Source organism: Eschrichtius robustus, chromosome 18 (assembly GCF_028021215.1).
Source record: "Eschrichtius robustus isolate mEscRob2 chromosome 18, mEscRob2.pri, whole genome shotgun sequence".
NCBI classification, from domain to species: domain Eukaryota; kingdom Metazoa; phylum Chordata; class Mammalia; order Artiodactyla; family Eschrichtiidae; genus Eschrichtius; species Eschrichtius robustus.
The window spans coordinates 14573555-14597615 of record NC_090841.1 but is presented as its reverse complement, the minus strand read 5'-3'; the positions used below and the strand labels follow the sequence as shown (position 1 = coordinate 14597615).

At 38.2% G+C, this 24061-nt stretch overlaps 1 protein-coding gene across 3 annotated transcripts in view; it reads right to left on the bottom strand.

The window, feature by feature from the left end:
* Positions 1–24061, bottom strand: part of FREM2 (FRAS1 related extracellular matrix 2) — a 157625-nt gene that overhangs the window by 45952 nt on the left and 87612 nt on the right. For all 3 annotated transcript variants that reach the window (XM_068526485.1, XM_068526483.1, XM_068526484.1), the window contains exons 7-11: positions 7637–7786; positions 5670–5879; positions 4102–4299; positions 3172–3336; positions 2414–2596 (exon numbers count right to left, since the gene is read on the bottom strand). In XM_068526485.1, coding sequence (XP_068382586.1) covers positions 2414–2596; positions 3172–3336; positions 4102–4299; positions 5670–5879; positions 7637–7786 — 906 coding nt within the window. The remainder of the gene's footprint in view (positions 1–2413; positions 2597–3171; positions 3337–4101; positions 4300–5669; positions 5880–7636; positions 7787–24061) is intronic.

Below are 24061 nucleotides of genomic sequence, written 5' to 3'. Positions count from 1 at the left end.
ATGCATAATCATTCCAATCAGAGACGATAACAGATGCTGCTTTCTCATATAACGGCGGTATTCAATCATTATAATTCTAAATTAAGAAATCCTTTCAAATGTGGCAGAAGAAAATGTGTCTCCAACGTATTTTTCTTTTCCTACTTCCGTCAATTATGAAAAGGATCTTTTTCTTTAAAATTGTGTTAGTAAGCCAGACTCATCTTTAAAATTAGTTCTGTTTCTGGGTACAGCCATTTTCCGCACTGGCCTTAGTCAGTTCTTTGATACCATTAGCCTTAGATTTCTCATACCCCAGCAGGGCTTACGGTCCTCGTTCCAGAGGATGAAAATAGCTGATCACTTCTGGGTCACCAATTTGTTTGATTTGACCTGTGTGAAGCTGCAATGAAAATTTATTTTCTAACCCTTCAACATCTGGGGATTTCATAGAAAAATACAGATTTTTTTAGATCTTTTACACTTTTCTGCCTGGCAACAGTCATCTGGGTATGACAGTACAGGTCTTTCTCAGCAGGGAATGGACCTTCTGGTTGAAGAACATTTCCATCACTCCATCTTTCCCTCACACTTTCCTTGCTTCCCTCATTTTCATTGCTTGTCTTGGCCTTGTAAACATTTGAGTTTTGTAACCCTCTGAATTATATAAACCTAGTTTCTAAGAAGTTGAAAACTTAAGTATTTATTTTAAATGCTTAAATTAATTGTTTTCTTACAGTATACATGCTAGGTGATAGTTGTTTCCTCTGCCACTTTAGACATTTTTTTTTTTAAATAAATTTATCTGTTTATTTTTTGGCTGTGTTGGGTCTTCGTTGCTGCGGGCGGGCTTTCTCTAGTTGCGGCGAGCGGGGGCTACTCTTTGTTGCCCTGCACGGGCTTCTCACTGCGGTGGCTTCTCTTGTTGCAGAGCACGGGCTCTAGGCACGTGGGCTTCAGTACTTGTGGCACACGGGCTCAGTAGTTGTGGCTCGCAGGCTCTAGAGCGCAGGCTCAGTAGTTGTGGCGCACAGGCTTAGTTGCTCGGCAGCACGTGGGAGCTTCCCGGACCAGGGCTCAAACCCGTGTCCCCTGCATTGGCAGGAGGATTCTTAACCCCTGCACCACCAGGGAAGCCCCTAGACATTTTTAACACAAAAATATTTCAACGTTTATTCTATATTTAATTTTTTGTTTATTGTAAATGACTACCTCAATTTGGACCATAAAAGGAGAAATTAAAATATATTTCAGGAAAGATTATTAAATTTTTATTATAAATATTTATAAACACATGTTGACATTTATAGGATAAAAGAGACACAGGTTGATTTACTGTTATTTAAGTTTTCTCTGATTTCATTTGTCAATTTACTATATACATATAATTTTGTTTCTGTCTTAGCAAAAAGAATTGTTTTCTTTATAAGAAAAGCATCTTCTGTTAAAGGTCATGTCATCCACATTTAGAAGGTGTTTCCTTCATGTAAAACATGCTCATTTTAGAAATACTTATTTTAGATTTTATAATTTAGCAGCTGATCAGTTTTTTCCTCTCATTTTGGGTTTTATGCGTATATTTCCAATATATTATTATTCTTTACATAGAAAATAATATGAGGATAACTTTGAAGCTCTACAGTAGTACATCAAACTTTTACCATATGTGCAAAGAAAATAAATGGTCCTTTGTAGAAGATGCTAGTTTTTCCAACTGTTTCATTAATTCTATTACTGATTCTGTCACTTTCTAAACTTTGTTCTCAAGTGAGCAGATCAAGATGAATGCCTGTAGTCTATGATCACCAAAAACTGTTGGCAGTCTCTATTTTGCCAGTAAACAATCCACAGAGAGAGAGAAGAACTGACTTGTTTTATACTCATAAAAGTAATGGGCGAAATGATCCGAAAGTTTGAAGAAGGAGAGGGATGGATGAAATGTATTCGTTATGAGTTCCTAAGGCCCAGAGAATTCATGGTCCCTGTGGTTGGTAATCTGTCCCCCTTTTACTGTCCTCCATTAACACTAAACTTTCTAGCTTGAAGTTTTGGATTGCTGTTGTTCTATGACTATCTTCTTGGCTATCATGCACATTTTCAATGCAGTAGAATATTCAGGAAAATTATTATTTAATGTCGGATTGCCATAATGCAGGTAAAACCCACTGAAAATTAAAGGACTGTAGACTCAAAACAGAAGATCATCTAGCACACTGACTCAAAATTTCCCTAACACATGTACCCAGCAGTCAAAAAGGGAAATCCTGGAAATAAATTCCCTTGACTTTGTTTTCCTGAAGGAGATTAATTTAAAGGAGTACATGTATTTGTATTTCAGTTGGATGGATATTTCTCTTCTTTTTTCCCAAGGGCACCAGCACTAACACAGTGTGAGCCCAAGCCATCTGGACACAGGCCCTGGGAGCCCCCATACCTTCCGACACAGGGTGATAGTCCTCTCCAGAGGTGGCTGAGCCGTCCTTGGTGTGAACCCTCACAACGGAAACCTTTGAAGTGTCTCCTTGGCGGATCACTGGAATTTTTATAACCACCGACTGTCCTGGTTCTTTGGGTTCACTGACGCTAAATTTGGTTTCTCCAAATTTAATAATTGTCTCTAAAACAGCGGGAGACACGGACAAATTAAATTTCAAAGGGAATGCTTTTTTTCCTCCATTTCTAATGTTTTTTCTTTGTTTCCCATGTGGGAGGAGCTTAATTATATTATTCTCTTGCGTTCCCTCTGTCCCCTCACTCAGTATCACTGGTGTGTCATGAGAAACTGAGCATGCATGGCCCAGCTCCTTCCTTAGGAATTAACCACCCCCCCGAAATCACATGCTCTGGGCTGTCTCTATGTGCCAAAAGTTTTACAGGAGTGGGTCACTGACAGTGGGAAGGGGAGGAGGAAATTGTTGACCCAGGACAACCTGCACCCAAGGGTACGTGAGGAGGAGCAGGGAGGTACGAATGCTTGGGATTTAGCATTTAGCTATAAACCATGTTCTTCAACATAACTTTCGGTTTAAATGGTTTATTGTGTTCTCCACTTATCTTAGTCTTTTTCCTGTTTCTCAATTACTTTAAAAGCCAGGTCAGAAAGAGGGGGTTATTTTCTGAGCCACCTAAAACTTTAATACAGATGGATTTCAGTTCCTAATTTACAGCTGAACACAGGAAACGGCGTCTTACTATCAGCATCATCTCCGATCCTTATCAGAGCTTCATTCTGTTCACCAACCACAGCTCCAAAAGGGGAGTTGCTTTGTGGAGTGCCAAGAACCAGACGGAGCTCCTCTACCTCTTCGTATAGTACGTCATCCATCAGCTCAAGTATACAAGGCTTTTCAGTCTCACCTGGAACAATAATAATGACAGCAGGACAATCACATCCCGTAGGCCATAAGGGAAGCATCTGCAACCAGAAGGTAAGCCCCATGAGGGCAGGGATGTTGCTTTCTTCCCTGCTGTATCAACAGTGCAAAGAACAGTGTCTGGCATGTAATAAGCCTTTGATTAATATTTGCTGAATGAATGACGAGGTTTGAACATATGCAATGACAGGCCCTGTTTGTACAGGGAGTTCTTTAATGCCTGTCTTAAGTTCTGTCACTTATGTCTGAAAACAAGGGGAAAAGAGGAAATGCCAATTTTATTTACAAATTTCTAACATGATCAGGAGGCAAATTTAGCAACTTTGTACTGGTTGGTCATTGTTAATTTGACCACAGTACATGTATCTTGTACAATTATTGGATCAGAGTGATCAAATATTTTATGACATTGGATACATATTAAAAATGTGACATCTTTACTGTCATTTGAACGTTAAGTCTTTCCCAGTACTGTGAAATCTACACATTTGATATGCCATTATCTGCTGAAGCAAGTTTGAATAAACCATATAGCACATCACTAGAAACTAATCAATAAGTTGATACGGAAACCAAAAGAACATTCATTCACCCTGTTAAAATCTACCTCACTTTGTTATCATTTAGTGCACATTAAACCATGTCATAAGCTTGTTGAAATCAAGAACTTGTATTTCCTTGATAGATATTTCACACCCAAGACTTGGCTTCCGCAAATTCCAAATAAAAATTTCAAGCCGAAACTTACCAGGGAGGAAGGTGATGGTGGAGATATCAGTGTTTGGGCGTTCTTCAAAGTCCATCATCACTTGTGCAGACCCCTGTCGCGTGTAGCATCTCACCGAAGACCTGTACTGGACATCTCCACTCCTGTGGATCGTGGCAACTATCTGCCCGTCATTTTCATTGCCAGTATATACTCGTTCTTTGAATTGCATCTTAGGCACTGCAAAAAAAATACAAGAAAATAAACATATGGATCAAAGTGAACAGAAATGTAAGGAAAATGGCATTTCAGAAAACATGGTTTCGTGGGAAGAATAATTGAACAGAAATGAGAAGAACTGGATCCAACTCTCCACTCAGTCACTTGCCAGTGTTTTGGCCTTGAGCAAATCACTTAACTCAGTATTTTGATTTCCTTATCCTTGTAATTTTGCTCTGCCTTTTTTGTGGAGTAGGAAGATGCAATGAAATGTGAAAAAGTAGATAAAACCAGAGATTTTAAGATGTCTGTATCTATATATGTTGCTTTATCATGAGCTTTTCAGAATTTCTTGATATGAATAATATTAAATATTGTGCACATAATCACATGCATAGTTTACCTGGACCGTGTTGGAAAAGTTGACAATGGCTATAACACCTATGGCTATGACACCTATACTAGGTCAATTAACTATAGGTCTCATTGACAATAGGTTAGACTCCTCCAAGCAATGTCAAGATCACCATGGTAGAAGATTATTCAGAATTTCCTTGTGATGACGTGTCAGAGAGCCCTGCCATGTGTCCAGAAGCTTATTGCTTCAGAACAGTGTTTTTGGCACATCATTAGGGGAATTTCAGGAGTGTCTGGGAGTAAGGAGATAGCAGAAAGTGTCTTGTGTTGAGAAATGGAAAAAGATCATTAATACTCAAGGGTTTGTGCAACCCCGTGTGGTTCCACCCATCTGTGGGAGGGAGTTCTTGACACACAATCAAGATATTGATAACAATCTCATTTTTTTAAACTTGCGAGGAAGACTGAAAGTTTTCTTCTGAGACTGTTTAATTCTATCAAAATAATCAGGATGAGAAAGTAAGACTTGGTCGGCTAAGGTATTATTATGGGTTGAACTGTGTCCCCCAATTCACAGGTTGAAATCCTAACACCCAGTACCTCGGAATGTGACCTTATGTGGAGATAGGGTCTTTACAGAAATAATCAAGTAAAAATGAGGTCATGAAGGTGGGCCCTAATTCAATATGACTGGTGTCATATTGGGAAAAAGGGAAATTTGGACACAGAGACACACATAGAAGCTGATGTAAAGACACATAGGGAAAAGATGGCCGTCTACAAGACAAGAGAGAGGGCTGGAACAGATTCTTCTCTTGCATCCCATAGAAGGAAGTAATCCTGCTGATACCTTGATCTTGGACTCCTAGCCTCCAGAACTGTCAGACAAGAAATTCCTGAGTCTGTAGTACTTTGTTATGGCAGCCCTAGCAAACTAACACAGGTGTATAAACCCTAGTTCATCATTTTACTTAACATTTATATAAACTCTAGCTTATCGTTTTACTTATCATCATAAATTAATAAACACTCACAATCTGAGACAGAATCGTTTATGGCCACCGTGGCTTTGCTGGGATCACCAAGGGCAGCATTCATAGGCATTCGAAGCACAAGTTCAAATTTCTCAATTCCTTCCAGCACCGGTTGTCCAAGATCATCCAGAATGATAACACGAACAGTCTGCATGTTGACTCCAGGTGCAAAATCTAAATTACGACTGATTCCCACATAGTCTGTTCCAGCTGTGACAGTAACAGAAGAATTTTTCAGTTGGGGACTAACTAAATTTAAACAAAATTTTGAGAAGCAAACTGTGTAGATATGTTTATAATCCTTTTAAAAATATATAGACTAGCATACCGTTACAGAAAATACATTTAATGAAATGCAAAAGATTAGTATCTAACCTTTTGGTTATTGAGATGGTAGATCAAAGATCAGGTTCTGAACTTTGTCTTATCTATGTCTAACAAGTTATTTTACCTTTAGTTATTTTAGCTTTCTGTCTTATAGTTTTTTTTAATCTATTTTGGAAGTCTCAAACAGAACTAATAAAAATCAGGTCTAAAAATAACCAGCATATCAATCAAGTATTTGATTATCATAAATTATATATGAAATATAAATATTGAAATTTTGTTATCATTAGCTAAATATCCAAATCTATTTTCAGAAGCTACTACAGAACTTTAGGTGTGCGACTGCCTGCTGGTTAAAACAACACATTTCAGACACAAGCTTTTGTCTGACATGCTTCACCCACGCCTGCCCCAGAGACGTATTTGGTTTTTGGCTTATTATTCTCAAAGACATATTTGGGTTTTGGCTTATTATTTGTCAGACTGTGGGGCGCATACTAGTGTTGACATCTCCATTTATGTTCTAAAGTAGTTAAAAAAACAAAACTTTCTCTTAATCTTTAGGCACTACATCCATAAAGCCTGGGAACAGGGGAGAGTGTTCAGTGTTATTTCTTCCTTGTTTTCACACCTTCTGCTCTTCTGACTCTCATTTTGTATCTGTTTACCTCTGAATACGCAACTATATTTGAGTATGTGTCTTTAATTCATTTTTAAAAGTCTCTGTATCTGAATCTCACTGTGGTTCTTTCCGTATCTGAGTCTCACTGTGGTTCTCTCCGTGTTTTTCTTTTCCTCTTCTTCTTCACCTTTATTCTCACCTCTTTCTTTGATTTGAATTTTCTCTAAAGAAATGACTAATTTGGCTAAACAGATGTTTGTTGGACACCGACTACATGCAAAACACTATGCTGGTTCTACAACATTTAAAAAGTGAAAACGTAAGGGTGACATAAAATGGGATGAATGATATGTGTGATGAATGTGTGATGTGTGTATGATGTACATGTGTGTGGGCATGTGTAAGAGATAGTTTGTATTGTTGGTCATTTAGATGGGACAAAAAAGGAAATTTCTTATCTTTTGCTTATCCTAGCTTTATGATAAACTTTTTGCAGATGTAGATTCCAGAATAAAAGGCCAGCATGTGTCGGCTAGGACAGACTGTATAATGAAGTGTAGAAAAAGTCTTTGGGTCCCAAGTATTTATGGGGACATTTGTTTAAAATGAGGAAGGAGCCAAGCTGGAGATACATACCTGCATGGTACTTAAATGCCACTAGATTTCTCTGAGGGTGGCCTTCACGATTATTCTAGTTGTGCATATGATGTCATAATATTCAACGATGGTAGATTTCCCAAGTACAGAGAACCAATTCATGCAAATAAAGGCATTCAAATGTAGAGTCTTTGACTTATATGTTTATAACTCAGCTTTTGATTTGTGGCCCTTTAGATGTATTTTCTCACAATAGTAAATAGAGCCTAGATTTACTGACTATACAGTAATAATTTCAGAAAAAATTACATTCAACCAGACTGCTTAAACAGAAGTGAAGTATTTGGGCTTTAAGGTATTTCATCATGGTAAGTCGAAAATTATAGAGTACTCAGAAGAGTTGCTGTAGGAAACTGCTCACCGTCGGCAGAGGGAGAATCTGTTTTCTGAGATCTCACGGTGACGCTAGAAGCCTGGGACAGGTCAGTGCCGGTTCTCCACACCCGCACGTCCACGGAGCCTATGCTCTCGTCCACAGGGTACTTGACGTCACCAAAGTAGAGGATGGGTTCTGTTAAGAAGGAAACAGAAACCATTTCTGTTACGTTTACTTTTCCACATCAAACTGTACGATGAAATTCCAAAGAACAGTTCGCTTCATCTTATCGACTTCCTTATACCATCATTTTTTTTCCTTTTAGCAAGATAACATCTCTTTAATCTCTAGACTTACACAGTTTTCAGATCAAAATGCCTCTGTTGAAAAGCAAAAATAGATATAGTAAAGTGTCTAATGGAACTTTTTTTTTATTGCTTATTTTTTGTTGTTGTTGTTTTTGTGTTTTGCTGTGTTTTGTTTTGGCAGGGCTGTGTGGCTTGTGGTATCTCAGTTCCCCAACCAGGGATTGAACCCATGCCACGGCAGTGGAAGCACCGAGTGGACCACCAGGGAATTCTCTCTAATGAAGCATCCTTATCTTGAGGCGTATGAGTTACTTTGTCCCCCGTATGTGGGGTTATAAATGACTTCTAAATGTACTTCCTAAAAGTTTAGCTGGTGAAATAGCAGCAAAATGAAACAAAACACATAAAGCTGGAATTTTATGAATTTGGCCTGACGGCTCATTTTACTGTCTCCTACCGGGTCATCACTCTGGACACTATTTGCATAACGACATCTTCTAGTTCATCAGTCCACTGTCTTTGGGCCTCTTATAACCCCTAGAGAGTTAGCCCCTATTGGCATAACTAGACCACATGCGATTGGCATAACTAGAATATATATGATTACGAGTCCTGAAGACTTTAGGACATGATAGTAGGTTACCTATAGGGTTTTGGGCGTACTCTATACTAACTGAGGTTCCACTAGGGAAATAATCTCATTCCAAGGGGCTTACATTTGTTTTAAACGTGTATGAAAATCATGTGACTTAGGCCATTAAAACAGGACACATACTTTGGAGACTTTGTATTTTTCTCCAGTATTGGCGATGAATTGATCTAACCATCATTCCCTGTCTGATTCCACCCGTGACCAGCAGTTTACCTTGTGAGACAGTTGCCAGAGTCTGAGGGATAGCAGTTAGCTGACTAATGAAGAAAGCTGGGAGATGATTTGTGAGCTTACTTAAAAAAAAAATCCCCAAAACTTATTTTGAAATACTTACAGGCTTGTGGGAAATTGCAGAAATAGTAAATGGAGTGTATACTTTACCTATTGTGAGCTTATCAACAAAGATAAATTAATTGAGTATATTCATGTGATAAGGCAAATAGTCCTTTGACTTGAGACATTTTAGTCATCTGTGTGTGGTTTTACAAGACTCCAAAGATCTAAGTCTAAAAGGTCATGCAACTCACATCAATGTTCCCTAAAACACAAGGTCATTCAAGAGATGACTATCACATTTCAGAGCATTTAACTGAATTATCAAACATAAAAATGAAACAAAACCCTACAATTATGGCTCACAACCACAGGAAACCCATTTTGTGCACTGCTCAAGTTGAGTAAGGATTCTTTATTTTCCTTCCCCCAAATAAATTATCTTTATTGAAACTGGAAAATTGTGTTTTCTTTGTTTCTTCATATGGCGAGCATGATAAAAAGCACAGAGCTCCCTGAACTCTTGAATAATACAAAACCGACCTTGGAAATTTTGCCTGCGTATTTTGGTTCACGGGGTGATAAATCTGCCTACAGCATACTTTCACCTCCTTCTCATCCCTTCAGCCTGGACAGTGCTAGGGCATGTCAGTGGATGTGTACAGATGAAGGTATTATCTTATTAACCTCAGCCAAGGTGGACCTCAAATACAAGCCAATAAATTCCTTACATTTCTCACGCTGAGTAGGGGGCAAAGGTGAAGACAAAACCCTGAAAATGCTTATTTTGACCAGACGGCCACACCAAGCACATCTGTGTGTCTTTTAGAAGGCTTTTGTAATTATTGCAGAGGCCTGGTCATCTGCATCCAGAGCGTGATCTAAGTCTCTTCACATTCCTGGCAAACCACATCATTGTACAGATTAGATTTGAGTTATGGAAGATATCTGTGAAATGCAGTAAGGGAGACCCCCTATTTAATAATGACACCTCCCATATTCCTGTCTCTCTACTCTTCCCAGATACATACTAGAGGTGGAACAGACTAAAATCATGTGAGTGAACACGACCATTAATCACCAAATGGGCTACACAGAGACCAAATTTTGTTCTGCACGTGTGTGTTCAGACTCACTCCGTCAACTGTAGATCAAGTGTTTTGATGTTATAGCTTAATGTGCAGTTCATATAAGAAAAAAAAGAGTTCTATGTATTCAATAGTACTCTGAAAATGTTTATCCAAGTTGTCATTAGGAGTGAAGAGTAATGATAATAGTTACCACGTGTAGAACATTTATTGTGTCTGACATATGTGCTTTATGCATGTGTGTGTGTGAGAGAGAGAACGAGAGAGAGGAAGGGAGAGAGAGACAGAGGTGGGAGGTCACAGCACATGTAACAATGCAATAAATAATACGATTTATGTGAATGATGCAAACAATATATCATATCGCCATTGTATAGTGTGTTGTTACCTACAGCAGAAAGAAAGAGGGGGAATGGAAAAAGGGTTTTAATCCTAAACCGCTCAATTTTACCACTGCAGCTAATAGAACACATTAGGAAAGACATTTCTCTCCTTAAGATTGATTTTTTGCCTATCTGTAGATTTATTTATGTACTTTCTCTCCCTCTCTGTGCTCTATTCATGATCACTGGAAAATTAGTCTATTAATTACAGTCATTGCAATTGAAGTATAAAGTGACTCTGCTGAAATTAAAACACATCTTAATATAGTTTTTATTAATTCTCGTTAACTGCCTAGTTTCTTACATCATGAATAAAAAGAAATGGTGTGGCATTAGCACCTCTGTATCTTTTCAGTGTGGTTGAATGAGAACTGAAAAGAATAATCATTATTGTTATTTCAATTTCTCAATATCTTGTCATAAGTCTCTAAAACTTAAATATTATTTATAATTATTACCATTTGTACAGAATCTTATGTAATATGAACGACTTAAAAATCCTTCAAGCAGTGAGTTGAGTTATAATCACTCAAGATAATTGGCAAGAGTTTCCTTGACCATTTTAATGTGTAGGTAATAAACTAGTGAAAGGAAGAGAAAGATAAATGGATGAAACTGTCAACAGTTAAAGGATACCTGTGCGAAATTCAGAAGAATTGCTTGTTCTTGCAAATTATTATTATTTATGAATAAGATTTTAACTCACCTCTCTTTGGTAAGCTGCTTATTTGTTTGTTTTTATCTAGGAGCTTGGTTTCTCTTAAAAGTTAAGTAAACTGTAGACCTTTGTCTATTAGTTTTGTAAATATCCACGTTACAACTTCAAGCAGATCAGAAAGAAAAAAAACTACTTAATTGTGTAATCAGATCTTAAATACACACTGCGCCTTGTAAGTTCACAATCTTAATAGAGAAAACAGTCAGTGGCTGATCTTACTACCTGGAATGAGAAAATATCAAATAAAGTCATGTAGCCCACACCCACAAAATACAATAAAACAGTCATTCGTCACCACTCCACCAACCACAGGTGACATGGCAGAATGCGCGTTTATTCCCCCTGCGGAGAAAAGATAAGTTATATACAAATAGTGTGAGGAAAGCACAAGGGAGGTTTTTAAATTGGCAGCGTGAAATAGTGTGAAATTCTTAAGGGAAGCCAAACTTTAGTCTCTGTATCCTTTGGGGTGTTAAGGCTTTTAAAGAAAGGGCACAGATCAAGGCATTGCCTACAGAAGAGTCTGTCTTAGTTCATTAAACATTAATATGCTTTTCAAGGTTGGGAATACTTTCAATACAAACAACACAGACAGGATCATGTCTATTTCTTACAAACATAGTTGATGAGGAGGCTTGGCAAGCCGTACAACACACACACCTGCAATGAAGACAAAGGGAAAATAATTTAAGTTTTTCCCCACAGGGAAAAAGTGAACTTTTTTCCTTTGCTGAGTCTGTGGTGTCTAGATTGATGTTTACCATTACTTTGTGTCTCATGAGATGAAAGGAAGAGGTGCCAGTAGTAATTGCTATCTGGAGCCAAATCTTACTTACTCATGTGTACCTGGAACGTTGGTCAAGTAGGCTTTGTAGCTCTAAGATGTTTGCTTAGAATTGAATAAAAAAAAAAAAGAACTTCTACACCGTCTTTTGGCTGAAAATAATACAAAGGAACCTCCCTAAGTTATTTTCAATTCAGATCTCTCTTCTGAGTTTTGGACCTTGGTAACTGGCTGCCTACACAGCCGCGTGCTGTGGGCACCTCAGGGTAAACTCTCAAACAGAGGCAGTAGTCACCACCACTGCCCACCCCCTGGTTTCTCTCTCTGTCACTGCCACTGCCTTAGATGCAGCCAGCATCACCTGCCACTGAACTCTCCCAACAGCAACTTAGCTAGGCTCTTAACCGGAGGCCATCCCCCAAAGCAAATCTCATCATGGCAGTCCCTTTGCTGAAAGCCTTTCAATGTTTCAACGCTCTTAGGGTTGCTAACAGTCTTTTTAACATTGGTTAAAAGCACTGGTTTGTAAAACACTAAACATTTGGTCTCAGTTTGCCTTTTAAACCTCATTTTGGCCTCCTTTCTACCCCAAAATCCAGTGTCTTGAATGTCTTAAATGTGGCACTCCCAGTCTTTGCTATACCACTGCCATTGCTGTGAACACTCTTCCCTCCTCCTCACAGGATAACTCTGGCTCGTTTCAGGTCTCAGATTATTTTTATTTTTATTTTTTGGACGCACCACGTGGCTTGTGGGATCTTAGTTCCCTGACCAGGGATCGAACCGAGACCCCCTGCAACGGAAGTGCAGAGGCCTAAACCACTGGACGCCAGGGAATTTGGGTTTCAGTTTAGAAGTCACTTGTGCTGGGGAGCACCCTGTCTTCCCTCTTCACCCCCGCCCCCCTCCACAGTCACCTCAGGCTTGTATCCCTCGCTGTCTCTGAGCTCTCTAAGGGGAGGAATTAAGCCTCCTTTACTCACTGATGTTTTCCTAACACTTAGTGTAATCGATGTCCGGCCATAGGTGCTCAATTAACGTCTGTGGAGGGAATGAACATCGTGTAAAATAGGATCACTGATTTGCAGGAGCAAATGAGTAAATATGTCCTTGTGGTGGGTGAGTTAGAAGACAACCATCCTTAGCATCAGGCAGTGGGAGTTACAAAGCCTCAGGAGGGTGAAGTGCTTGTCTTTGCAGTGAAATGACTGTGGAGGGCTGCCCTTTGAATCTGGAGCAGGTCCACAGGGGCAAGGGAAGCCCACCACAATGAACTCCAAGAGAAGGGTTTTTTTGTTACTTTCACTTTTTAAATACTTTGCCTCCAGGCATTTCCAAGCTGGATGTGCATTAGAATCATCCAAGGAGATTTAAAGATACAGGTGCTTGTTCTCACCTCCAATTTATCGAATCATAATTTCCAATGGGTTCCCCCAGGCACCAGTGTTTTCTCTTTTTCTTTTTCTTTCTTTTTCTTCCTTCCTTCCTTCCTTCCTTCCTTCCTTCCTTCCTTCCTTCCTTCCTTCCTTCCTTCCTTTCTTTCTTCCTTCCTTCCTTTTCTTTTTTTAAGTTGACTATATTTTTTAGAGTAGTTTTCAGTTCAGAATTGTTTTCAGAGCAAAACTGAGCTGAAGGTACAGAGATCTACCATATACTCCCAGCCCCACCCGTGTATCTCACCAGTGCTTTTGGAAACCTCTACAGGTCTCAGCAAGCTTCAGGTTCCTTTAGCTCATGTCAGTGCCGTTAGCAAATAATAAGTAATGGTTAGATGCCACACTAATTGTTTTGATTCCAGTATCTTACTTCATCCTTACAGCCACTCTATGAGGTACGTACTGTATTAGTCCTCTTTTCACAGATAAGGAAACTAAGGATTAGGGAGGTTAAGAGATTTGCCCAAAGTCACACATCAGGGAAATGGTGGATTAGGATCCATACCTAGATACAGTGTGTGCCCTTAACTAAGCTAACTAACCTTAACTAAGGCAACCATAATACAAAAGGTTGTCACAAGATTTTAATGAACATAATTTTTACCCTGAATTCAATGTATGGAGGTTTATCATATAGAAATGCTAACGTAAGTGTACAAAGATACATACACAAGCATGTTGTACTTCATTTGTACTAAGGCACAATTGAAAACAAGCCCAAAATCCCTCAGAAGGGGATTGGTTGAATTATAGTTCATTCAGAAAATGAAACACCAGGCTATGAAGTTGATTTTTTTTCTTTCCTTTTCTTAAGGTAGAAAAGCTAGTGAAGACATTGACGTCTGGTTAAAGACAGTTTTGTGATTTTACACCCTCTACTTGGCTTCATCAGCAGCAATGATAGATTAAAAATTAAAGATAACATGCCATTTCTTTTTGGTAGTTTTGAAGGCTTTCCCTTTATCATTATTATGCTTGATAAGGAAAGGGAGCGCTATGCTCAAAACAAGATAAGCATCTCTGTGAACTAAGAACGTAACAGAACAACAGGACATCATAGTGGTGAGTGGAGCCCAAAGCGAATGGTTCTGCTGGCCTCTTAAGTCTGCACAAAGGCTGTGAATCAACACTGGAGTCATAGAAACCAAAGGAAAACGGAACTCAAGAGTGAGGGCAAAATAAACATATTTTCAGCCATTAAAGATGAAGAGGTTTTCTTACCTACAGATGCACACTGAGAAATTGCTAAAAACACAGAAGAAAAGTAAAATCAAATGGAGGCACTGGACGCAAGAAACTCTGCTGAGCAATCAATAAAATATTCTGGCAAATCCAACTATTGATTGCAAGCATAAACAATCATCGTAACTGATCTTTTCAACTTAATGCTGAAACTGAAACTTGAGACAACAGAGAGGAAGTTATAAACAGACGAATTCAGTGGGTGTCTAAACTATTCCACGTCCTTGTCTTTTTCAAGAGAGTAAACTTTGTTAGGCAGATAGTAAAGTACCTTCATTAAAATTATAAGTTGCCACCAAAAGGACAGAAGCCAGTAGAAAATAAAAATCACAAAGGATACGGAAAACTTTCTTGGCATAACAAGAAGCTGTGAAGGAGGGAAAAAAATAAAGGAAAAATCCATATGCAGAAACCCCAAATAAAAAGCCCAAATATATTGCCATAACTAGAATAAGGCAAACTGCTTAACTTTTCTTATTTAAAACAGATGGAGTGGATTAAAAAACAAAAAGACAAACAGACATAAAAAAGTAGCTGTAAACAAAATTTGAGGAAAATATGAAAACTATAAGGTTGTAAGAAGGCTACGTTAAGCCAACAGGAAAAAAGCAAGGCAGTGTAGCAACATTAACAAAAGTCCAAATACAATTTAAAGCAAATTCATTAATACAGAGGAATTCTACATAATACAAAACAACCGCCAACCAAGATTATCTGACATTCTTGAATTTGTATTGAAATATATAAAGCAAAAGTTGACGATTATAGGAAAATATTGATTAATCTACGATTATAGTGGATTTTTTAAATCTTACAATGCTCAGAAAATGATAGATGAGGCAAAATAATTTAGTAGGAATATTAAAAAAAATCACAACATAACCTTTGTCTAACGCATGTATGTATCCCTGCCCCCCAAAACAAAAGATTGGTATCCAAAATAAATTAAAACTTTTATAAATCTACAACCAAAATTTTAAGAGCAAATGGAAAAATTGAAAAATTATATAAACATTCAAATCTCAGGAGAGAAAACTTTCACTGTTATATGTAAATAATCTTAAAATGAGATATTATTTAATATTCATAACATTAGCAAAACCCAAATAGTTCAACAATATGTGGAAACAGACATTCTCAGATGCTGCTGGTAGGGAGGCAGTCGATTCAATCACTTTGGAGAGATTTGGCAATATCTGGTAGAATTGAACTTGCACGTCCAGCGTGACCCATCAATTCTATCTTTAGGTATACACCCTAGAAAAGTTCCGTACATGTATATTCAGGAATATTTACAAATATGTTTAGCGCAACTTTATGTATACGTATAAAACCCAATGTCAGTAAGGCAGTAGGGGAATGGATAATTAACACTCATCTAAATTCATCAAAATAACCAGATCTTGAAAGCACGATGCTGATTTTAAAAAAAAAAGCAAGTTGAAATAGATATTTATCCAATTTACGATCATTGCTACTTTGGAGGACCATGGTAGTTGAATGGTACTAGAAGGAAACTTATGTTTTATGTCTAGTGTTTGATTCCTTTAAAGGACCTGAGGCAACTATGAAAAATGGAACAATGGTTAATTTTAGATAGAGCACACATTATGCTGTATTATTTTTGTACATTTCTGTAAAGAAAAAATTTTTTACATGGTATAGAATGGTATGCATAAAATAATTCATATTGTTCATACACATATTATTGATGCACAGAAAAATAAGAAAGAATATATATCAAACTGCTAACTGGTTACTTCTTAGAGATGGGATTATGAGGAAATTTTACCTCCTTTGCTGCACATTTCTTCCACACACTAATTTGCTATATATTTTACTTTTTTTCCCCAAGTAGCATCTATTACGTTTGTAAATAGGAAGAAAAAAAATTAGATTAACTTCCTTCTATAAATAACATCTTGTAAAAAATTAGTTTTAAATAATTTTGACTGAGCCTTTCCCTACTTTTCTTTCAAAAAATATGTAAACACACATTCTTAAGAAAGACCTCATATTTAGTCTCTAAAAAGCACTTTCAAAATTCTTGTTGAAAAAAAAAAGGTCAAATATATGTTTGAGTATACATCAGTTTAAAGGCATGTTTTGACATTTCTTTTCCTTGCCAACTATAATTTTCTCAGAAAGAATAAAGGAAAGTCAGGACATGTCTAAAATGCTTATAACTTAAGGACTGAATCTTCCCAAGATTTCAGCTGAGAATACGTGGTGAGCCTTTCTCCAAAAAAAGAACTGTAATCAGAGATTCTACTGTCAATCTAGTTTCACTCCAAAACTCTGATTTTGTCTTTTTCAGGGTCGATACAAGTTTAAAATAAAATTTAAATGTTAAGGTCATCAGAGTTTTCCACCATCCAGTAGCATTTGAAGAAGGCTTCCTGAATATTCTTTATTCAACAAATATTTCTGAGAACCCATCTCTAGGAGAGTGTTTTTAAAACCCTTTTAATTTTTGTTTCTATCCTATATGATATCACATCATATAAACAAGGGAGAGGAAGGAAAACTGGTTATAACTCTCTGACTGATTTCTCAACTCAATGGATTCAATTTACAATTTCCTAAGCAGCATTCTTTGTAGTATCTAAAACTGAATGTAATGATAAATACTAGGCAAATAAGAGATATCGTGCATATGTGAAAAAGATATTTACTATCTCATGAGTGGGATAGAAAAAGATCTGAAAACAACTTAAAAGCTCATCAATAGGGAATTTTTAAAATATGTTACAGCCACACTGTGGAATACTATGTAGCCATTAAAAAGAATCAGTAGGTTATGACACAAAAACCTTTTTGTGTCATATATTGTTATGTAAAATAACTATAACATAAAATAATATGCACAAAATGATCAAGTAGAATAACAAACATTAATTGAGTATTTTCAGTGTGCCTGAATTGTTCTAAGTGCTCATAACCCTTTGAGGTAGGTATTATTATCATCTCCACTATACAGATAAGGAAACTGAAGTCCAGGAGTTCCAGATCAATAGCCAATAAGTGGAAAGGAAGTCAGACTGCCTCCCTCTACAATATGTGCTCGTTGCCTCTTCACTATAACAATAATTACTTCTAATCAAAGTAAAAGAAAATGTGTGCATGTAATTGTGTGTACAGAAAAGCCACACATTGTACTTAAGTGACCTCAAGGGAGAGGTGTGGGTTTGAAGAGGGAGATAAGATAAGACGACTTATCTTATCTATTTAGTTTATGTACTTCTCTATGGCGCTCATGTAATAATTTTGTAATAGAAGTATTAATACTAAGCAAGAATTAATCTGCATAACACACCTCCATTAAACATAACCTCAAAATATTAGATTTAAGAAAAATATTTATTACAGAGTGGGACGTCTCTTCTCTCTTGTTAAAATCTTTAAAGCATTTTTTTACTCTTAACAGATTCTGGCATCTTTACCAACTTGCTGCAGTATTTCTCAGTGGTGTGCATGAGTATGCTCTCTAGGGAACTGAGAAGTTATTGCACTTTCCAAAAAATCATTATCTAAGGCTCTGCAAGGTCCTGCAAAGTTTGCGTCTTTCCATTCTCACATATAACCTCCTGCCAGTTGACGGCTGTCAAGCAAGTCCTGCTACTCATACCTCTCACATCGCGCTTTTCACGCTGTATTCACACGACTCATTCACTCACTCATCTCCCTCATTAGACAGAGACCTCCCCAAAGGCGGAAATCAAGTACCATTGTTCATCCATAAACTCCAACGAGAAGCGTGGAGCCTGACATACGAGGTCATAAAATAATGTGTGGAGACGTAAGCCAAGACTGATACCGCTTCCAGTCTCTAATCCAAAGTAACCATCATTATGGCTCTAAAGCTCATCTTGTGAAAGCACACCAATTAACATTAAAGTTAGTGCAAGAGTAATATTATGATGTAATAGCCGCTTTTACTGAGTGCCTGCCTCTGCAGGTCACATCAGAATCTCTAGAATCTTTGTTATATTACCTATAGTGCTCCCAACAGCCTTATAAGGTCATTATTTTTATCTGCTGCATACAAACAAAATGAAATGGAAACTTAGAGAGATTAAATAATTATCTCAAGGTCACATAGCTCATATATAGTGGAAGCAGGATTCAAAAGTAAATTTCCAAGACTGCAAAATCTGTGCTTTTTTCATTATGTAGTACTTTCTCTGAAAATGATTAAAAAGTGGAAAAGTGAGCATTTTTAGAATATTTTTCTTTATGGAAGTGTAATGAGAGTCTGTAAAGACAGAGACACAATATTCCATGTAAGAGAAAAATTAGAATATGTTATAGATCAGTATTTCTCAGGTGTGAAGGTAAATTTCTTCATTAAAAAAAACAAGAGCACACCATTACAGGAACAGGGAAAGAAAATTAAGATACCACCTTATTCTTAAATTCTCCATTCATTTAAAATTGTTACTGCTCCCCAAATCACCAATCAGAAGGCATGCATGTACATTTTTATTCCTGCAGACTAAAGTGGATTTCATGAAATTTCAGAGTCTGCAGAGACTTCGACATCAGGGTGATTTATGTGGGAATCCCAACAGCGGAATGAAGAAAGAGTACGGCCAACATGGTGTCAAACACAACCTGTGTGAGGTCTCAGGAATAAAAGCATGTGGTTGACACTTGAAAAATAAATAACCCTGACCACAGACTGTTCAATAACCGACACTTGAAACAAGCCTGCAGGCGGCAAAGGAAGGGACTCCAGAATAAATAGCCAAAGCTGTTCCACTTCAAGCTGAGGGGATGTGCTCCTTTTTTGTAAGAATCCTCCTTCCCTGTTCTTCCTTGTGAGTATAACTCAGTAGCAGTGGCCAGTGCTGCTCCACTGCTTCTTAGCTAGAACCTGAAAAGTGGTCCCAGGAGTCTTCCATCCTCTTGCAGTGTGATGGGGAAAAAACACAGGAAACTGTCCTACGAGCCATGAGTGCAAGTCCCCTTTCAGTCACTTCTGAAATGCCTGACACTGGGGAAGTCAACCTCTTTGGTTCTTGGATTTCTTTTTTTTTAAAATTTTTATTGGAGTATGGCTGCTTTACCACGTTGTGTTAGCCTCTGCTGCGCAACAAAATGAATCGGCCATACACATGCAGATATCCCCTCTCTTTGGGACTTCCCTCCTATTAATGCACCCCAGTGTTCACAGCAGCACTATTTACAATAAATAGTCAGGACATGGAAGCAACCTGAATGTCCATCGACAGAGGAATGGTTCTTGGATTCCTGGTCTGCAAATGGAGGAACCCCAGTTCAGCTGTGCGAAGTCAGATCACTAAGCTTTCGGGTCTGTGGACCTTCTTTCTGGTCTTCTCGGATTGGTGGTTTTCTCGTGGATAATGATACTAGCTTGGAGCTATTTCTCTCATCCAACATTAATGCAACCTGTTTATGCTGTCTTTATTTTTTATTGAAAAGAAAACAGTTGCTTCCTCTCAAGGAAAAATAAGTGTTAAAAAACCATTCTTTCTCATAAATGGTTTGCACACTAAGGAGAAACCATAAACCCAGATGATAAAAGTGTAGGCATTATGATTTTCATGTGACTTCTCATATTCAGATAAAATTTACTCAGTAATATACACGGGTCCTAAGAGAACATCGTGTTTAATCCTTTAGATTTGTGTTTTGTTTTCATTTATAGAGGATGAAGTCTGTCTAATATTTTTAGAAAGTGAAATTAAAAGCAATAGAGCCATATAACCTCCTGGGATAAAAGGAGCAGCCCCGAGTTAGGGCTGAGCTGTGTGAACTAAGTGGTTAAAAGGTAGCTCAGGGACTTCCCTGGTGGCCCAGTGGTTAAGAATCTGCCTGCCAGTGCAGGGGACACAGGTTCGAGCCCTGGTCTGGGAAGATTCCACATGCTGCGGAGCAACTAAGCCCATGCACCGCAACTACTGAGCCTGCGCTCTAGAGCCCGCGAGCCACAACTACTGAAGCCTGCGCGCCTAGAGCCCGCGAGCCACAACAACTGAAGCCTGCGCGCCTAGAGCCCGTGCTCCACAACAAGAGAAGCCACCACAATGAGAAGCCCGCACACCGCAACGAAGAGTAGCCCCCGCTCGCTGCAACTGGAGAAAGCCCGCGTGCAGCAACGAAGACCCAACACAGCCAAAAATAAAAAAAGAAGAAAAAAGAAAGAATACAAGAGGAAAACCAGGTTAGAGCAAGGACTACTGTGGTTCTCTATTTTTTTCTTTGATTTGCTTTGATTTCTTTCAGAAGCTAAGGCACTAGGGCCATGGTTACTTGTATGCCTATATTACTTACACTGTTTCAAAAGAAAAAGAAGGAAAGAAATGAATTCCATACATAACTTAATTATTGGGTCTCCCATAATTATAACACAGGGTTTAATGGAGTTTCCCCATTCACCGAAATGTCAAGGGATATCATGTTTTGAACAAGGTAATGAAGTTGTCCTCAGGGAATTAATCAAACATCTCCTGCTAACAGTTTATTTGTCCTCTCAGTATCCTGAAGTAGGTTCAGTACATAGTGCTATTAAGATGTACTGACATTTTAAAAAACTTCAAAATATGTATTCTGGACCAATGTCAGTTAAGACATGCAAGCTAGATTCATGGGGAGATAACAATCCCCTGGAAAGTGGGTATAAATCTCTGTACTTCTTTCAACTCTGTTGTGCACTGTAGATAGTATTTTACCAGTTTACAGAGCTGGAGACCACGCACCAGAGATTCACAAGTGTAAAAGCAGCATCTATACTATTTATAATTTTATTTTGTACTTAGAGGATCACCTTGCGGCACTGAGATTGTGAAGGACCCTATGGCTTTGGCTTTTTAAAGCTTTCCCTGGCAGTGAGTGTGGTCCTGAAAATCATCCCTTTGAAGAAGTGTGATTCTTGAACAACAAAAAAAAAAGAATGAGCTTCTTGTTGGCATTTTGACCAGAATTTCAGCTTTGTGGCATCCTTCCTGAGACAGTGAAACAGATTGTTTGTGAAACACCCTCAGGGAAATTGAAGCTGAGATACATTTCAGCCCTATGAAGTGTAAAGAGGAAAGCTATTTTTCTCTCACAATGACTTTCCTGACTCTTTTATTGTTAAGTACTGACGAATAAAGCTCTGCCAACCATTTAATTTCTTTTCCCAGGACCGTGCTTAACTAAGTGACTGCTGCCCTGTACTGCGATTTGGCTCACCCGGACAGTGCAGTTGTCCTTACAGTGATGGGACTGTCACAGCCCGAGGGGACATGTGACAATGCACATCAATTTCTGGGCTGCCAAATGCCATGACTCAGTCTTTTTGGTTCTTTGTGTGGCTTTCCCAGAACCTCAGGTCCCACTGGATGCCCCTTTGAAAGCACCATTGCACGTGGAGCCTGGTTTGATCAGCTGCCATTTCTGTATCTGTTTGCCTACTTCCTTGCTGGAATCCTCTATGGATTGGGCCTGTCTTGTTCATCACGGTGTCCTTGGTGCCTTGGGGGATGCCCACTACTCAGAAGGGGGGCTACTAAGTGCTATGCAAGGCTGATGTATACACATATGGAGTGAGGGCGGGACAAGTCCTCCGTCTCTTTTCCCCTGGCGCAGCGTCTGGTGCATTAGAGATGCTCAGCAAACGTTTTAAATAAATAAATGTCTGAATATATATTATTTCAGCTGTCTGTTTCACTACGGCAGAATGAAGACCTGTGTCTTAGAGAAAGGATGCAGCGATGCTTTATGTCTCTAGAAGTGTGAAGGGAAAGTTTTATCCATGATTTTAAGTGCTTCAAATTGTTACAGATGCCCTAAAGAAAAGAGGTGGTTTTAGTTTTAGCTACATTTTATAATCCTAATATAGATTATTATTGTGATTATTTGTAGCATGATGTAGTCCACTGCTTTTATCAAATGATATTACCCGTATACTTTACAGGGTAATCTTGTATCTCTTGAGGTCAGTAGCAAGTTTCTTGACATCTATTAAAGGAAGATTTAAGGCCAATGACAAAAGAAAAGGTATGTATATGACTTCTAAACTAGGAATAAAGGGAGAGAGAAAGAGATTCAAATGTCTGCTTCAGTAAGGCAGAACGAAGACCTGCTTCTTAGGGAGATCATAAAGCCTATCAGCCTCCCGTGAAAGGTAACATCTACCTGTGCAGAGCAAGTAAGATATACAGAGAACAGGGAGGCCCATTCAAGATCTCTAATTTGAGAAGAACTATTTCCGGTTGGTGACAAGTTTCTTAGGGAAGCAAACTAACAAGTTTCACATTTCTACAGTGACCAACTGACCTACCAACAGTGTCAGAAAATAGTACATATATTCCAAAATGTTTTTCTTAATTTTTCATTCTAATACAATAAAAGGAGAGGCTGTTGTCTATTTAGTAATTGATTTTTATGAAGTATATGGTCTCAACAACAGACCATAAGTACATAGTGCATTGTCTGGACTTACTAAATAAATACACAGACCTCTGTGATTTCACTGTAGTATTTCACAGACTTTGGCCTCTCTTTACATCATGGAGCATGCAGGTCAAGACTGTAAGTGCTCTGCTTTCAGCCAAGTTGCAGTTTTGGTTTATCGGCATTTTCTCTGTGCTTTATGATTTCAACAAAAGAATACACTAGACCTCTGTTGCTGGTGAATAATTTGGAATTTCCGATGCTATTGCTAACATTTACTAAGAGATCTTTTCTAATTATTCAATCTCTTATGAATTTCATTGTTTTTGATTATAATATCTCTTTTAATAATATTAAGCTTACAAGCTCTGAAGTCTAGTATCTGAGAAGTTGCTTCTCAGACTTATGTGATTTTTAGCACTAACATGGAATTCACCAGTGACTGAGATCTTGAGGTTCCTATAGCATGTGCAGTGATCTGCTTCCAGGGTTTGAGTGATAATAAATCAGCAATATTTATCCTTTGATGTCTACAAGATGGTATTATATGGCCAGCGTTCACTCTCCTGTGTGGAAAAGATGGGAATCAGGCAGATAGTGTTACCACGAAAAAGACAAAACAAACACAAGACAGCATTTATCCATAAGGACTTGACAAGACAGCCCAAACCCAGCCCTTCAGAAGGGAAACCCTTCCACTGGACAACTTGCTAAATGATGTGGAAAAGCAATGCTTTTCCTTGTGCAAGTGAACTACCAGACTCCATCACATGTTTTCTTAATGATCCTGGAGGAGTTATAATTGGTTCAAAGGTGAACCAAAATAATTCATGTATAAGTTAGCCTTATGTCTATAACTGCTAACATTTTAAGTATTCTAGGGTCCTCAAGTCTGCATGCACAGAAAAGGATACAGTTTGTTTCATTTCTGTTAGCATGCCTCATGCTATTTTTGAGTATTACAGTGTAGAATACCTATTAAATATACATGCTGCCAGTACAGTATGAGGTGGGCAGCATAGCGGTTGGTGCCATGGACTCTGTGGTCAGCCTGGCTGAATGCTTCTCAACTGTTTGACCTTGAGCAGGTTACCTAACCGCTCAAAGACAATAAAACTGAGGCATAACACAACAATGCTCATAGTCTGTGTGTCTGTGTGTTAAATGAAATCATTCAACTAAGAGG